The 17,844-nt window shown below is 41.5% G+C and overlaps 1 protein-coding gene across 2 annotated transcripts in view; it reads right to left on the reverse strand.

Moving 5' to 3' along the window:
• PDZD4 (PDZ domain containing 4) overlaps nt 1-17,844 on the reverse strand; it is a 438,899-nt gene that overhangs the window by 225,927 nt on the left and 195,128 nt on the right. The window contains exon 2 of one of the 2 annotated variants that reach the window (XM_073600341.1): nt 5,761-6,020. The exons of the other annotated variant lie outside the window; for it this stretch is intronic. Coding sequence (XP_073456442.1) covers nt 5,761-6,020 — 260 coding nt within the window. The remainder of the gene's footprint in view (nt 1-5,760; nt 6,021-17,844) is intronic. 2 annotated transcript variants of the gene reach the window in all.

The raw sequence follows: 17,844 nt of genomic DNA on the forward strand, positions 1-17,844 counted from the left end.
ACCATCCAGTCTCCTGACTTCACAACCAAAATGATCGTTTCCAATGACTACATTTTGAATGGTGGAACCTTCATGTAAGAATTCAGGACTTTGAGGTCAAAAACTGGTTTGAAACCCCCTGAAGCCTCTGGGACCAAAAATAGAGGGGAACATACTCTTTGACCCAATTTGTGCCTTGGAACCAGAAGGATGGCCCTTGCTGCCAACAGCTCCCCTATATATCCTTGCAAACATTGCCTCCTTTCCAAATACGTAGGAAGTCCAGTTTCTACGAACAAGGTCCGAGGGGGCCTTGTTCTGAACTCGAGACGATAACGTGATCCAATGGCGGCTACAATCCAGGCATCCTGTGGCATTCTTCCTGCCACTTCATCGCATCCTTAACAGCCTCCACCAAGGGGGGAACCAGTGCAAGAATCAAACATATGCGATTCCAAGACCATCTCAGCCTCAGATGGATCCGAATCGCTATCAACTTCAGAGTTAAAACGCACTGAAAACACATGATCTGAATCTGCAGATGCTGAAGATACAGCAGGATGAGCAGGATTCCTTGAAACACTCTTTAACCCTTCCTTGACTGCCTGCTTAATGTAGGATTTAACCTGGCGTGCTTTCGCAGCATTGTCCTGAGCTGCCTCCTTGAAGCAAGATGCACATACCCGCTTTCCTCTGAGGACCTCAGTTGAGCAGGCCCAACAGGTTCTTTCTTCTGCCTGGGCTGGCGATGAAGACCTACCCGAAGAAGAGGATCTTCTAATATGTCTGCGCCGGATTTGCTCTTTCTAGAGGCTTTCTGATGTCTTGACCTCTCTTGGCTCGTGTCTGAGCGACAAAAGTGAGGTAAGGGCGAGTGAGATCTGGAATGCTGTGACAACGGGCGTCTATCCAGCTGCATGCGACTCTGCAATTTGTCATGTCTAGTCCCTTTTTTACTCCTTTGAGGCTGGAATGCTGATTTGGAACCTCTTTGCGGGCGTTTATCCCTCACTGGGCCTCTCTCTCTGTAAAACACAGAGGATGTGCTCTCTTTTTAAAAATAAATAAAAACCTTTAAAAAATAAATAAATAAATACAATCAAAATAAACTTCTCCATCCGAATCTTCAGTGCTAAGGCAGCTAGGCAGGCAGGCAAAATTCCAGACCTATAAGGCAGAGGATAATAAAAAACACTCTGACAGACAAGTAACACAGCAGAAAGTAATGAGAGACCTGGAAGGAGGCTTACCAGAGCATAGCAGCAGATTGATCAGCTGGAGATTAGCCTCGAGAACAGAGCCTGCTGCAAATCAGCAGTGAGCATGCTGGTGTTTGCTCTGCAACCCAAAGAGGAAGCTGCCTCTGACCTCACCTGGTCAACTCTGAGCTTCCTGAAAGGAATACATGTGGAGGCGGTGAACTAGCGAGCCAAACCACTGCCTGAACACACAAAAACATGGAAGGAGAGAGTGCCAGCACCTGCCTAACGAAGGTATATACAGTAATTTATACTGCCAGTGACCTTTGCCAGTAATACATAGTCATTTATACTGCACCTTATTATCCCAGCACCACGGGAACCCACCTCTTCAGGAGATTTACAGCCTATATGGGAGGGTCTTCTGAACCGGGAGAGGCTGAACCCGAACAGGATGGATGGTGGATGGAGAAAAAAATAAAGTAAAAATAATAAAAATAAACTTTAAAAGTTGTCCGGAGCAAGGACGAAAAAAGAACACTGGTGTGGGCAGACAGACGCCCTTTATGGGCTAAGAAAGAGGTGGTCCTGGAGGGGTCAGAGGGGGCGGAGCTGACCCATAGTAGGCGGACATGGGGAGGTTCAGGAAAAAAAATACAGTACAAGATTGGGTAAATGTAATTCAAAAAGACAAAGGTTTATTAATCGCTTCATAAAATGAACTCCAGAATGTAGAAATATTGTTTAAACATGAACAAGGAAATTTGCAGGAAATAGAACATGAGTGGTCTGAATTTTCAGGTCATTCATGGTGGTCAAAATTCAGACAAACTGTATTAATGTGGGGAAAAACTTAAATTACTTCTGCAGCTGGAAATAATTTATTACATACTATAGTTATTATATTTATCATTATTATTTTATGCATTATATTTCAGTTATGCTTAATGTTTAAAATGAAAAGATTATATAAGAAAATTAGAAATGAAATAAGAAAAGGAGATGATCTGTTGCAAAATATGCTTAAAAGAAAAATGGTTTATGGTTTTGCTGACTCGGCTACAGATAAAACATTTGGAATTATTAGATCGAAGCCTGAGTCAATTTGATAGGGATGGAATGTATGAATGATATAAAATTATAAAATATTATAATTCATACTTCAGAGGGGAATGTTATATTTTTAATATCTAAATTTTAATTCGGTCTTTAATAGTTATGAAATTAGCCTGGGCCAAAGTCATCCCTCTTATTAGATGTGTGTGTAGCGCTGGTAGATTTTCATCTACCGCTTATAGGTACATTTAGTGGGTTATCTGTTTTGTACATAGTCAGATTTAGCCTCTGTTCCAGTTTGGCTGTGTTGCATGTAGTTTCACACTGTGCCTGTGGGTGTCGTTGTCGCCATGTGTCGGTGTTGGAAAGGCAACGCGCTGAAGCGTATGGGTGCACCTCGGTGGAGGTGGTCCTCCGAGTTGCATTCTGGGAGAGGGTATTTATGGGACAGACGCCATGTTTTAGGGTTCTTTTTCGTTCCACCTGCTGGCCCTCCTGGCCGACAGGTAAGTGTTAGGAGTACTACCGCGTGGTCCTCCGACCGGGAGGACCACGTTGCCACAGCGTTTGGGTGGGCCCAGAAGTCTGTCTGGGGCCTACCACAGCGGCAAGGGAATGGTCCTGTGCTGCCTGTCCTACGGGAAGAAGCTGGACAACTGAGAAGATCCCAGGTGAGGACCCGTCATGGAAGGATCATACAGAGTGCTGGTCTGGAGAGGGGCCTGGTGACTCAGTTGGAGGACGCATCCTAAAGTTAACCTACCGCATAGTACTGCCGGGTCGGCTTAAAGGTTCTAGTGCTGTTTGCTGTCCATCGTAAACCATCTACATCCTGTGGCAGAGGATCGTACGGGTTTCTATTCCATTCAAGTCTGTGGCAGAGACTTTTGTTCGTGCTGCGTGCCGGTTGCTAGGTTAGTGAGAGAAACCTATCCGGGCAGGCAAAGATTCAACTCTAAAAGGAGAGTACATTCATCTACAAGATTCCAATTCATAATACTACATCAAGAAAAGGTATTTGAACTTCCCTGCAACTCTTCTTCTTCCCTTCTTCTTCTTCTACCTCTGTGCTGCTACTTCCTTCAGTTACTCTTTATTAAAGCATTGGAAAAGATACTCAAGTGTCTGGTGTCTACACTGTCTGGGATTAAACTCAACGGGACCCTAGACCCAGGTCTGGTGAAATTGAGGTAACAAAGGTGACGGTAACAGCCCGCTTTAAACCAGCAGCTCCACCGTGAGTTATTGCTACATGTGTATGAATGGTTTTGAGATAAGAAATAATAGATGTGAACTATATCCTATGTAATGTATACCTTGTTATGGATTCATTTGATGAATTGATTGCATGCATTTTTCCTCTAATTCATTCTGTTGAACATTACAATCTGCCCCTCACCCCAGTCACCCTTCCTCACTTCCCGTTTGATGTTAATTAAGCTAGCCAGAGAAGAAACTTCATGTTACAGCTCATCCCCCTACGATTGCTAAGTAGGAAGGGAGGTCATATAGGAGTGGTTAATCTAGGTATGAATATTTAAACAAAGCAAAGGCCTTACTTAAAGCGGGGGTCCACCTATCGTTTTTTTTTTTTTTTTTTTTTGAGTTCATTCACAAACTTTTCTTCTCAGCATTACATACTCACATATTGTGTGTAATATGTCCGCCTGTGTCAGATTTCGTTGGAAAGAATAACTTATATTATTCACTACAGGCGGTTTCCATCTTCAATGTGGGCATTTGAAGCCCACAAGCATTTATTTCCTGGATGTGGTGAATGCTGTGCTCCCAGCATTCACCTCTCGTTCCCGCACATGCTCAGTGGCATCCTGGGAAGCCTGAGACTAGCTCCCAGGAGTCTGGGAGAGGCTAGAAACCCGCCTACTCCCACGGGAGGAGAACTAGAAAGTGCAAAGAAGAATAGAAAAATAAAAGGTAATTACGGCGATTTAAATTTTTTTAAACGGCATGTCAGCATCTAGGCAAGGAAGAGAATACATACAGATATTGTTCAAAATTTGGGTGGAACCCCGCTTTAAGTTAAGACATGTGGCTAGTTGCAGCTATTATCCTTACAGGCATTCACCCCAACACAGACACATACCCTGTACACGTAAAGTACAGCAGCCATCTTTACTAGACAAAGAATGCAGAGCGCACACTCTAGTTCTCACATTCTAAGAAGCAAACATCTTTTATTTTATCCCTTTTTACTTTATTTTTTAATTTTTTGTACTTTATTTTAAGCTACATTTTTTTATATTTGAATCTGCAATTTTTTGTAACTTTTGTAATCTTTCGTGTGATAAAAAAAAAAAAATCACACTTATTTTGTCTTAGCTGGTTCTTGCAAAGGATTTATTCTTACAATCGCCCAAAGACATTAGGGGATATTATTGGAGTCTTTTCACATTAGGACTTTCTACAGTGTATATATATCAGTCCCCAATTAATCAAGTGCATCCATAAATTATCAAATCTTATACAAAAAAAAAAATCAAAATGTCCAAATAAATGTATCAACATAAAAATGATTGAGTGTCTGTTTCCAAAAATTCCACTCTATAAAGTGCTCAGTGCTCTGAGTGTATAAAGTTCCTTCAGTGCTACAAATCCACCACCGTGAAACGCCACCACTCTGGAGAACTCACAAGATGGCCATGACTTCTCATTTAAGAGAAAGATCTCAATGCGTTTTTCCACAAGGGGTTAAAAATCCTGAGCTTTACTCTCTCACTCCATGTTCACCATTGCCATAAAATTAGAGGAGAAAGAGCTCCAATAGTGTAAAACTTTATATTAGTTTCAATATGTGATATGCATTATTTCATGTGCTTACATATCAATGTGCATTCCACCCTGCACTTGGGTTTACACAAATATTGTTATTGCCGGCCGGCTCCACTCTGTGACAGTGTGAGAGCGGTCCGTGTGTAGTCTTTCACAACTTCCAGCTGTCACCTCACAGACAGATTAGCTTGCTTCCTGTATGTCCGGAGAATGCCATCACGATGAAACCTACGTTCAGGCATACAGGAAGCAAGCTTATCGGCTGATTTACTAAAGGAAGTGAGAACTTTCGTGCAATAAACTGTGTAAATATTCACTCCAGATGAGTTTGTAGTGGCAAAGTCAGCCAGAAGTGGGTGCAGGTACCTGTCAAAACCAGGTACCCGCTCCCCGCTAAAAGGTGCCAAATGTGGCAGCGGAGGGGGGGGGGCAGGAGGCAAATAAGGGGAGCTTCCCCTTTTGGGTCAAACTCTGCTTTAAATTATCCAGTCATGTGACAAGCAAATTCCTGCATATTTATTTTATCTGCATACTGTATCTTGGAGCATTCAAAGTAAATGCAACTGCATTTTTAAGTGAAGATTCTCTTTTAGTAAATCAGCTCAATTACCCCAGAATTCTGGGATATTTGGGTTGACTTAACAAAGGAGTTAAGTTTAAAGCCGACCCAGTACTTTAAGTTACTACAAACCAATTCTCTTTTTAAAATTAATGTCAATTTGTAGAGTCTACTCACAGCTCTGAGAGTACATACGGTTCAAGAACAACCATGGCAGGACTGGGGGGTCGTGCTTTGCCCATTGTCATGATCTGCTCAAAGGTGATATCAGTCTGTGTTCCACTATCCACATATTGAAGGTCATTGGAGGAGGCTGCCAGGACTCCCTTCATACGTGGACTGCGTCTTAGAACTTGGATCAGGAGAGGGTCTTTAGAGGTGCGTAGTGTCTCAAGTGTCTGCTCCTGCGAAAGTCGTGATAGATCTTTACCATTGACCTGTGAAACAGCAAAAATTGTATAATCCGGTCAGCGTTAAATACAGAATTTAATACTTATATTTGCAATTCTAAGGTATAATAATTGTTTCAAGAAGTTTCCAGTGCAGTAAATGTTGAGTAATGCTGTGATTAGCACTTGCCGCCATGCCCCTGATCTAGAGACCTTCAGTTGCAAAGTTTGGATCAGAACATGCTTCTGCAGTCCGCGTTGGGCCAGAGTAAGTTGTTGGCTATGTACAAATCTAGCTTACTTGCTCAAGATATCTGAAGCAAGGGACAGAGATAAGTCTAAAACACATCATTAACTTGGCTATACATTAATTCATTCACATATTTTGTGACCTTGGAGGTCTTCTTAAAAAAAAAAAAAAAAAAAAATAGAAAGGGCCCTATGAGGCAGTTAAATGTAGAAAAAACATCTGCATGTAACAGAAAGTCCATTAACCACTTGCCACCCACGCTACAGCTGAAAGATGGCTACAGCGTAGGCTTACATTACCAGGTGTGTGTACATGGACATCCTCCTGTTCTTGCGCCTCCTGCTCGCCCCCTGGGGCTGATCACGGAAATTAACAGATGACGTTATCGTTTTTTTTTTCTTCACGCTGTCAACGTGAAGGAAAAAAAACCTGTGGCTTCTGTTAGAGAGATTAGAGGGATATCAGTCCCCTTAGCGCCCACATGTGCTGCTAATTAGTGCCACCTATCAGTGCCACCTCTCCATGCCGCCTATTAGTGCCCATCAGTGCAGCTGATCAGTGCCCATTAGTGCAGCACCATCAGCACCCATCAGTGAAGGAGAAAAATTACCTGTTTGCAAAATGTTATAACAAAATATGAAAAATGTTTTGCTAGTTTTTTCAAAATGTTCGGACTTGTTTTGATTGTTTAGCAAGAAATAAAAAATCCAGTGGTGATTTTAATACTACCAAAAAAAAGCTCTATTTGTGTGAAAAAAAAGGATTAAAATTTCATATGGGTACAGTGTTGCATGACTGAGCAATTGTCATTGAAAGTACGACAGCGCTGAAAGCTGAAAATTGGCCTGGCCAGTTAGGGGGTATAAGTGCCCAGTAAGCAAGTGGTTAATCAATGTACTAGTATGCAATTATTAACAACACCATGATTTATTAGTGGCATACAGTATCTCACAAAAGTGAGTACACCCCTCACATTTTTGTAAATATTTTATTCTATCTTTTCATGTGACAACACTGAAGAAATGACACTTTGCTACAATGTAAAGTAGTGAGTGTACAGCTTGTATAACAGTATAAATTTGCTGTCTCCTCAAAATATCTCAATACACAGCCATTAATGTCTAAACCGCTGGCAACAAAAGCGAGTACACCCCTAAGTGAAAATGTCTAAATTGGGCTCAAAGTGTCAATATTTTGTGTGGCCACCATTATTTTCCAGCACTGCCTTAACCCTCTTGGGCATGGAGTTCACCAGAGCTTCACTGGAGTCCTCTTCCACTCCTCCATGACTACATCATGGAGCTGGTGGATGTTAGGGACCTTGCGCTCCTCCACCTTCCGTTTGAGGATGCCCCACAGATGCTCAATTGTGTTTAGGTCTAGAGACATGCTTGGCCAGTCCATCACCTTTACTCTCAGCTTCTTTAGCAAGGCAGTGGTCATATTGGAGGTGTGTTTGGGGTCATTATCATGTTGGAATACTGCCCTGCGACCCAGTCTCTGAAGGGAGGGGATAATGCTCTGCTTCAGTATGTCACAGTACATGTTTGCATTCATGGTTCCCTCAATGAACTGTAGCTCCCCAGTGTTGGCAGCACTCATGCAGCCCCAGACCATGACACTCCCACCATAATGCTTGACTGTAGCAAGACACACTTGTCTTTGTACTCACCTGGTTGCTGCCACACACGCTTGACACCATCTGAAAAACATAAGTTTATCTTGGTCTCATCAGACCACAGGACATGGTTCCAGTAATCCATGTCCTTAGTCTGCTTATCTTCAGCAAACTGTTTGCAGGCTTTCTTGTGCATCATCTTAAGAAGAGGCTTCCTTCTGGGATGACAGCCATGCAGGTCAGTTTGATGCAGTGTGCGACATATGGTCTGAGCACTGACAGGCTGACCCCCCACCCCTTTAACCTCTGCAGCAATGCTGGCAGCACTCATACATCTATTTCCCAAAGACAACCTCTGGATATGATGCGAGTCCTGTTCTGAGTGGAATCCGTCCTGTTAAACCAGTGTATGGTCTTGGCCACAGTGCTGCAGCTCAGTTTCAGGGTCTTGGCAATCTTCTTATAGCCTAGGCCATCTTTATGTAGAGCAACCATTCTTTTTTTCAGATCCTCAGAGAGTTCTTTGCCATGAGCTGCCATGTTGAACTTCCATTAACCATTATGAGTGAGAGCGATAACACCAAATGTAACACACCTGCTCCGCATTCACACCTGAGACCCTGTAACACTAACGAGTCACATGACACCGGGGAGGGAAAATGGGTAATTGGGCCCAATTTGGAAATGTTTCCTTAGGGGTGTACTCACTTTTGTTGCCAGCGGTTTAGATATTAATGGCTGCGTGTTGAGTTATTTTGAGGGGACAGCAAATTTATACTGTTATACAAGCTATACACTCACTACTTTACATTGTAGCAAAGTGTCATTTCTTCAGTGTTGTCACATGAAAAGATAGAATAAAATATTTACAAAAAATGTGAGGGGTGTACTAAAAAAAGCTGTTCAAGTAGTTGTTATGGCAATTGCTATATGATGCTTTTGTCTGAAGAGTGAGACATTTTTTCTGTGGAAGCAACTTTTTCTGTATATGGCAAAAGCCTGAATCCTTCACAACTTTGAAACCTCAGCTGGTGGGCAAGGGATACAGGTGAATCCTCGTGACATATAAGCAATCACTTGCATCCCTAAAGCAAGCATTAATAAAGGTTAGCAACCTCTGTGAAAGTGGGGTGTGGGGTGTCAAGTGGGGTGTGGGGTGTCAAGATTTTTTGGTGTAAAGGCTGAAGACACTAAAGCTGGATACACACACTATACAATTATCTTTAGATTTTTTCCTTTAGATTTACCAAATCCATATAATATGATGTCAAACCTAAACACTTTCAATTTGTAAGCAATCAGGCAGGCCCTTGCACTACATAGTTGAAGGTAAATCTAAAGGAAATCAAACAACAAACATTGTATAGTGTGTATCCAGCTTAAGGCTCATTTGCTAAAGGTTTTAAGAAAGTTCTCACAATACATTGGGTGAATATTCACTTCAATTATTCAATCATGTACAAATAAGACAAGAAAACAGGGATTTTGATGATTCCCAAATCTTCAGACAGTTGGTGAATTAAACCTGAGATCTGAATTGCTGTCATAGTTAAGGCTAGGAACGAGCTTGGAGTTTGAGCTAACAGAGAGCTTGGGCCAAGTTCTAGGTGTTTGAGGTTTACATACTAGCAGTGGCAGCTGGTGCTCAAAATTGGGGGGGGGGCACAAACAAGCTGAAAAATTAAATGGTTAGTAATGCAGGACTGTAAATGGCCATTTATCAGGTGATTATGTATCATTACTGCTAGGTAAAACTGGGACAATCATATGCAGCCTCACTGTGCCAATCAATTTCAGCCTCACTGTGCCCATCAATTGCAGCTTCACTGTGCCCGTCACAGTAGGCTAATCTCATCCACATTTCAAGTAAAAGAAAATAAAACCACTTAACAGAAGCTGTCCTCATCAGAGCCCCCTTTTACATCAGATGTCCCAATCAGAGTCCCCCTTCACATTATATGTCCCCATCAGAGTCCCCCTTTACATCAGATGTCCCCATCAGAGTCCCCCTTTACATCAGATGTCCCCCATCAGATTCCCCCTTTACATCAGATGTCCCCATCAGAGTCCCCCTTTACATCAGATGTCCCCATCAGAGTCCCCCTTTACAACAGATGTCCCCATCAGAGTCCCCCTTTACATTAGATGTCACTATTACAGAGCCCCCCTTTACATTAGATGTCCCCATCAGAGTCCTCCCTCCCCCCCCCCCCCCGTACTCACAGCCCTCACAGCAAGTTGCCTTTCATCCACCTTTGGACAGCTGGGATGAGTCAGAGAAACCAGAAGTGAAGGCACAGAACCCGCCAATCACACACCACAGCATGGAACAATGCTGTAGGGGGAATGTTCAGGGTGCAGAGCTCAGCGCCCCGAGGACTTTCTAAAAGAAGCCAATAGAGCTTTGTCATGCTTCCCATATCAGCTGTGTGTCCGGGGCCCTGCACACACTTAAAGGGCCAGTATTTTTTTTTTATGATGAATAGCTTTGGGGGGGGGGGGGGCAGCACCCCTGCGCCCCCTATGGGCGGGCCGCCACTGTGATATCAGGAAAGGATCATCATGATTGGCATTGTTGGGGCATCATTCATCAATGACAATGGACCTAAATTGCTGATTTATGATTTTTTTTACCATATACATTTGTTTAGTGAGTGGACAAGGCCCCGTCCAAACAAGGCCCTCCAGCTGCAGAGCACCCCTCTTCAGGCATTTTAGTGTGTCTGCACATGACTGGTGCAGCATCCAGCACTGCTGTCAAAATCTACAGCAGGCTGCTGCTGGATGTGACTGGACTCAGTACCGAGCGGTACTGGTGTTAAGGCCCTGTGCATTCAGGGATGAAGCTACCTGATATGGATTTTAGAGGGGCCTTATGATGGTTTTTTGTGTGGTGTTTCCCCTTGAAATGTCTACCACAACCTCATCAAGAAAAAATGTCTGGTATTAATTTAGGAGGGACCTCAAACAATTCCTGCATAGAATACCTGCATAAAAAGACATTTCAAAGTCCACACCAGACCCTTATCCAGGCATGCAGCACCCCTCCACTCTCCTGAACCATACCAGGTCACCTGGAAGAAAAAAAAACTGACATGGAGCCCTCGCCTCAGCTCCCTAAAATCCATGTCATGGATAAGGGACTAGTATTGATTTTCATGGGGCCCCATGCAACAAAATGTGGTGGACTTCCAGATCCTAATAAGCCCCCTGACGACCCATTGGGACCACCTTGCATGGTACCCCATGCTGAGAGCATGTGGCATGGTGTTGTTCAGGAAACCAGCTAGGCTGCATGCTCAGATAAGGGTACAATATGGATTTTGGGGGGCATCCCGCTGTGTTTTTTTGCATGGGGTCCCTCTTAACCAGTTACAGTCTGAGCCAATTCTGACATTTCTGTTATAAAAAAAAATAAGAGCATTTTTCTTGCTAGAAAATTACCTAGAACCCCAAACAAATATTTGGGGTTTTAGGCAATCTTCTAGCAAGAAAATGCTCTTATTTTTTTAGAACAGAAATGTCAGAATAAAATGAATTGTAATTTTTTATGTTTCACAATATTTACGCAGTGATTTGTAAAATGCCTATTTTCAGGAAAAAATTGTTTAAGGAGTTTTAGTAAACACAATATAATAAATATAAAACATAAAAGATGATGTTATGCCAAGTAAGTAGATACCTAACCAGTTACACTTCAAAATTGTGTACGCCCGTGGAAATGGCACCTGTCATGGCATTTATACATAAAAAATTATAAATCATATAAAAATACCTGACCCATGGAACATTTTGAGAAAAACTTCTTACACTTTCCTGAGACAGGAAAAGCCCTTATGTAATTAATTAATTAAGCCAAGAAACTTAATTAGCTAAATAAGAAAGGACCTCTTGATATACACAGAATAGATTTTGAACACCGACATCTGTGTTGACCAAGTTTAGAATTGCAAATAAGGTCTCAAACTTGTGTAACCCTGCAGCAAAAACTACAATATTTGGGAGTCTTTCACCTCCATATCAGCAAATATAAGTATTTGATGAAGAACCCAAGGCTGAGGAATATTACAGCTTTGTACGAGAAACCAAATAATTGTTGAAAACCCCACCAAGAAAATTGACTACCCTGACTGTTCTGAGGCTGAGAAGATTTTCAAAGACAATCACCAGTGTTTACTCAGCTTGAACACAGACAATAATGGGACCACCTAGTTCATTACCAACCCAAATAAGCGCAGATATAATCTCAAGACAAAGTTTCAGAAAATATATCTATATGTCTCCATATCTTTATCTTTATATCTATATCTCTATAAATATCTATATATATATCTATATATAGATATACAGTGGGGACGGAACGTATTCAGACCCCCTTAAATTTTTCACTCTGTTATATTGCAGCCATTTGCTAAAATAATTTAAGTTAATTTTTTTCCTCATTAATGTACACACAGCACCCCATATTGACAGAAAAACACAGAATTGTTGACATTTTTGCAGATTTATTAAAAAAGAAAAAAACTGAATTATCACATGGTCCTAAGTATTCAGGCCCTTTGCTCATTTAGTAGAAGCACCCTTTTGATCTAATACAGCCACGAGTCTTTTTGGGAAAGATGCAACATGTTTTTCACACCTGGATTTGGGGATCCTCTGCCATTCCTCCTTGCAGATCCTCTCCAGTTCTGTCAGGTTGGATGTTAAACGTTGGTGGACAGCCATTGTTAGGTCTCTCCAGAGATGCTCAATTGGGTTTAAGTCAGGGCTCTGGCTGGGCCATTCAAGAACAGTCACGGAGTTGTTGTGAAGCCACTCCATTATTTTAGCTGTGTGCTTAGGGTCATTGTCTTGTTGGAAGGTAAACCGTTGGCCCAGTCTGAGGTCCTGAGCACTCTGGAGAAGGTTTTCGTCCAGGATATCCCTGTACTTGGTCGCATTCATCTTTCCCTTGATTGCAACCAGTCGTCCTGTCCCTGCAGCTGAAAAACACCCCCACAGCATGATGCTGCCACCACCATGCTTCACTGTTGGGACTGTATTGGACAGGTGATGAGCAGTGCCTGGTTTTCTCCACACATACCTCTTAGAATTCAGGCCAAAAAGTTCTATCTTGGTCTTATCGGACCATAGGATCTTATTTCTCACCATCTTGGAGTCCTTCAGGTGTTTTTTGGACAAACTCCATGCGGGCTTTCATGCGTCTTGCACTGAGGAGAGGATTACGTCGGGCCACTCTGCCATAAAGCCCTGACTGGTGGAGGGCTGCAGTGATGGTTGACTTTCTACAACTTTCTCCCATCTCCTGACTGCATCCCTGGAGCTCAGCCACAGTGATCTTTGGGTTCTTCTTTACCTCTCTCACCAAGGCTCTTCTCCCCCGATAGCTCAGTTTAGCCGGACAGCCAGCTCTAGGAAGGGTTCTGGTCATCCCAAACTTCTTCTATTTAAGGATTATGGAGGCCACTGTGCTCTTAGGAACCTTAAGTGCAGCAGAAATTTTTTTGTAACCTTGGCCAGATCTGTGCCTTGCCACAAATCTGTCTCTGAGCTCTTCAGGCCATTCCTTTGACCTCATGATTCTCATTTCCTCTGACATGCACTGTGAGCTGTAAGGTCTTATATAGACAGGTGTGTGGCTTTCCTAATCAAGTCCAATTAGTATAATCAAACACAGCTGAACTCAAATGAAGGTGTAGAACCATCTTAAGGATGATCAGAAGACATGGACAGCACCTGAGTTAAATATATGAGTGTCACAGCAAAGGGTCTGAATACTTAGGACCATGTGATATTTCAATTTTTCTTTTTTATTAAATCTGCAAAAATGTCAACAATTCTGTGTTTTTCTGTCAATATGGGGTGCTGTGGGTACATTAATGAGGAAAAAAATTAACTTAAATGATTTTAGCAAATGGCTGCAATATAACAGAGTGAAAAATTTAAGGGGGTCTGAATACTTTCCGTCCCCACTGTATATATAAATATATTTAATCTCTATCTATATAAAATTACTGTGCTTGCTATGTGCAAATGATCCAAATCATATCAGAGATCAACAACCTATTTAAGCAAGGTTTTTAAACTAAGGATGGGAGTTCTAAATTTGATTTTCAATATATTTAAAATATTTTCAAGGAGAGATTCATAAATAGAAGTTTATCATTTACCAGGTCACAAGTGTCCTTTTATGACACACCATAATACAAAGGACGTGAGATATTCCCACAAACTGATTGCAATAGAACTTTTGAATAAATATTATCAAGATAATGGAGGAAAGAGTGTTATTGATGAATAAATGATATTTACATCATGACTGATACCCACAGTGATCCCATTTTCCTATAACCAGCAGATTCACTGATATTAACACAATGCACCAGATAAGTTATAAAAGAAGGCAGCCACCACATCACCTTCATAATGGCTCATATTAACTCTATTAGAAAAATTAAAAGTCCCATATAAAATTTTACAGGGCAGTCTGATTCTTATTCCTGAGTCAATATTAAAAAAGGTGCAGACAATACGGACAAGTCTCAAATCGTATAAAATTTGATGATGACACTAGAAGAAAAAATATGAGTATGTAGTTGGACAGTTTCCAGAAACAGACCATTTCTCCCAGTCCCTAATTGTGATAAAAATATGGAGAAATAGACACTGCTCTCTCAACAGGTTGTGGGATTTTAAGGGGAGGCAATGTGTCTGTTTGTAAGATGAGCACCAACAATTCGTATAAAAAATATAAATTTATTGAAAAATATCAGATAAAAACAACACAGACAAGATACATATTGTAACTGTGAATTACAGATAGATACGTGAAATCAAATACGTGAGTATGCAGGAGCAGCCAACATGTTTCGCATGACGCTTCATCAGGGTACTGCATGCATTATTGATTTCATCTAGGTTACATAAAGTATAAAACATTATACAGTACAAAACAGTATAAGACATTGAGGAGTTATACTCAAGTATTCCTCACACAAAGGGTATAGAAGTTGTCTCTGCGTTCTAAAGGGAACAAAATACTAACAATAGGAAATTATGTCAATTTATCACCACTTTGTTTGAACACATCCTAACTACCAACATTTTTTTGTTTAATGGCTCCACCTACCTCCAGGTACAGGGGGTTGCAATGGGGACTTTGTGTGCCCCATCGTATGCCAACCCGTACCTGGGGGGTGGGAGCAAGCCCTTTTTTCTGATGACAACTCCTCGATACACCTCCGGCACATTCTTCCCTGGCAGAGGTATATCAATGATGTTTTGCTCATCTGGACTGGCTCGTATTGAATTTATGACATTTCTTTCTCAAAACGAATTTAATTTAAAGTCTACAATCCAATCAGACACTACTACCATTCCCTTCTTGGATCTACTTCTCTTTCTCAATCATGATGGAACAATGTACAGCAGCCTTTGCAGGAAAGACAGCTGGCAACACAATTCTGCATTACTCGAGCTCACATCCTTGGTCCCTTATACGTAGCATACCGTTTAGCCAGTATTTAAGGCTACAGCGTAATTGCGCAAGGGACGAGGATTTTGAGCTTGAGGCTAAGGCACTCTATTCTAGATTACAAACCAGGGGGTACAGTAAGAAAGTTCTCAAAAAGTCCTACCAGAGGGCTAAATTAAATACACGTGAATCACTTATTTTTAAATCCAAGGCTAGGGACACTAACCCTACCACTAAACTCATCACGACCTTTACTGCCCATCAAGTTATCTTTCGTAAACTAATTAATAACTGGCCCTTCCTGTCTGAAGACCCTGTCATCTCCAAATATGTGGCTACTACACCACAATTACATATAGGAGATCTCAATCTATTAGAGATAGTTTGGTGCACAGTCATCTTCCTTCTGCCGCTCCCATTTTTGGAGCGACAGGAGGAAGTGGTACTTTCAAATGTGGCCAGTGCGATCAATGCCCGTGGATCAGGGAAGGCGTGGGATGCCCTCTACCTAGAGGTGGTTTCCACAAACTCAAGGGGTATGCCGATTGCCGCACCAAGGGGATTGTGTATCTAGCCATGTGTCGATGTGGTGCATTTTACATCGGCAAGACAAAGTGCCCCTTTGCCAAGCATATACAAGATCATCTAGACGCAAGACTATTATATACCCCTATATGTAAACATGCAGGTCCTAACCATAGCTTTGATGCAGCATACATTTCATTCGCTCCATTGGAAGTAATTTTGGAGCCCGAAAGGGGAGGAGACTTTGACAGGAAAATCTTACAAAGAGAGGCAAGATGGATTTTTAATCAGAAAGCAATATACACACCAGGGTTAAATACGGCATTATCATACAAACCATTCCTCTGAAATATATCAATTAATCGCTTTCCTTTCTCTTTTTTTTATTATTATTTTTTCTTTTCTGTACTGGCTATCATCAGCATATGCACTTTTCTGGTGTTAATGTAGGTATTTGGGGTGTTATACCCCTTGCTGACATAATTACTATATAATTGTAAATGCATTTGAATGTTACTCAATGCTATTCAATGTTTGCTATATAATTGCTTATTACATTGTATAGGCTATATTTGTTTTTTATATTTGAGATCGCCCCCGTTTTATCTTCTATTTTAGTGTTTGTGGTCTATCTTTATGAATGAATATTGGCTCCATTCCAGCGTCCGTCTGTCATTTACCCCAGGGCAAGCTGCCATTGGTGGGGAAGTTTGTGCGTCCCTGCATATGAGGGCGGAGCCTTCTACTCCGCCCTCACATCTCGTCCGTGCCACCAGCGTGTGAGTGATGGCGTAGGCGCACCGATCCTCCCTGGATCTGTGCACTTGCACATCTGCAGGGACGTCCGGACCGGAAGTGATGTCAGGGGTCATGTCTGAGCCTTCACTTCCGGTGGGATTGTGTAGACATAAGATGGCGGTGTCGGCTTTTTGCCGACACACGCATCTTGCTGTCTGTGCGGGGAGTCAAGTTACACACCGCTGCCGAAGTTCTATCAGTGGAAGTATTCCCATTCCATCATCTATTGTACTAGGTAAGAACTCCCAAAGCTTTGGGCTGCATTTGATCATTATGCTTTATTTATTTACCTACTGGCTGGGGCATTATCATGTACCATCTAACAGCCACTGCATCCTGTATATATTATTTTAATATACCAAATAAATTGACGCCATCCTTTTTCCCAATTCCCCAGTAGTAAGTAATGGCCACTATTATTAAATGTATTTAAATTTATTTATTCTATTTGAATTAAAGAAATTGATTAAACTACAATAAATAATGATAAAATAACGTGCAAAAGTGTGGCGCTAGGAAAATAGGAAAATACTGTATATGTTAGTTATTGAGCAAAGCCAACCTGAATGACCGTCTGGAAGGCAATTAAGCGCAATAAAGTGTTTAGTGAAAAACAGGACAAGTCCTGTATATGCTATTAGCTGGCACTAATAGAAATAGATGTCTGTGAGATAGTGATATCAGTGAGAAAGAAAAAATGACAACAAAAGAAAGGGTAATAAGTGATGTATACCCTAAAATAACTGTCTGCAATTCCTCATATTAGGGAAGAACAGTTTCATATAGGGAGATCCGTGAACCAATACTACTGTTGAATTACTTAAAACAGAAAACCCAATGGTGCTACTAACATTAATAAGTGATAATGCCAAAAATGGACAAATAAAATTAAAATGATGGTATTGCTACCGCAACTAAAAATATACAGTACATCAACACATGAAATACTAGTACAGCTAGGAGTCCAATACGGATGTATAGGCAAACATCTGGGGACTTAGCCAAAGGGAACAACAACAACCAGGATTGATAATCGACGCGTTTTGTCCGCTAGGACTTCGACTGGGGTATATGATTACCCCAGTCGAAGTCCTAGCGGACGAAACACGTCGGGTTGGTTATGCCTGTCTTGCCACCACTGAATTAAGCGCCCTTTTTATATTCACCTTATACCTGGTCTCTATTTCTGTTTTCATGAGCCAGAGTA

The sequence above is a fragment of the Aquarana catesbeiana genome, linkage group LG09 (genome assembly GCF_042186555.1).
Source record: "Aquarana catesbeiana isolate 2022-GZ linkage group LG09, ASM4218655v1, whole genome shotgun sequence".
Classification (NCBI taxonomy): Eukaryota; Metazoa; Chordata; class Amphibia; order Anura; family Ranidae; genus Aquarana; species Aquarana catesbeiana.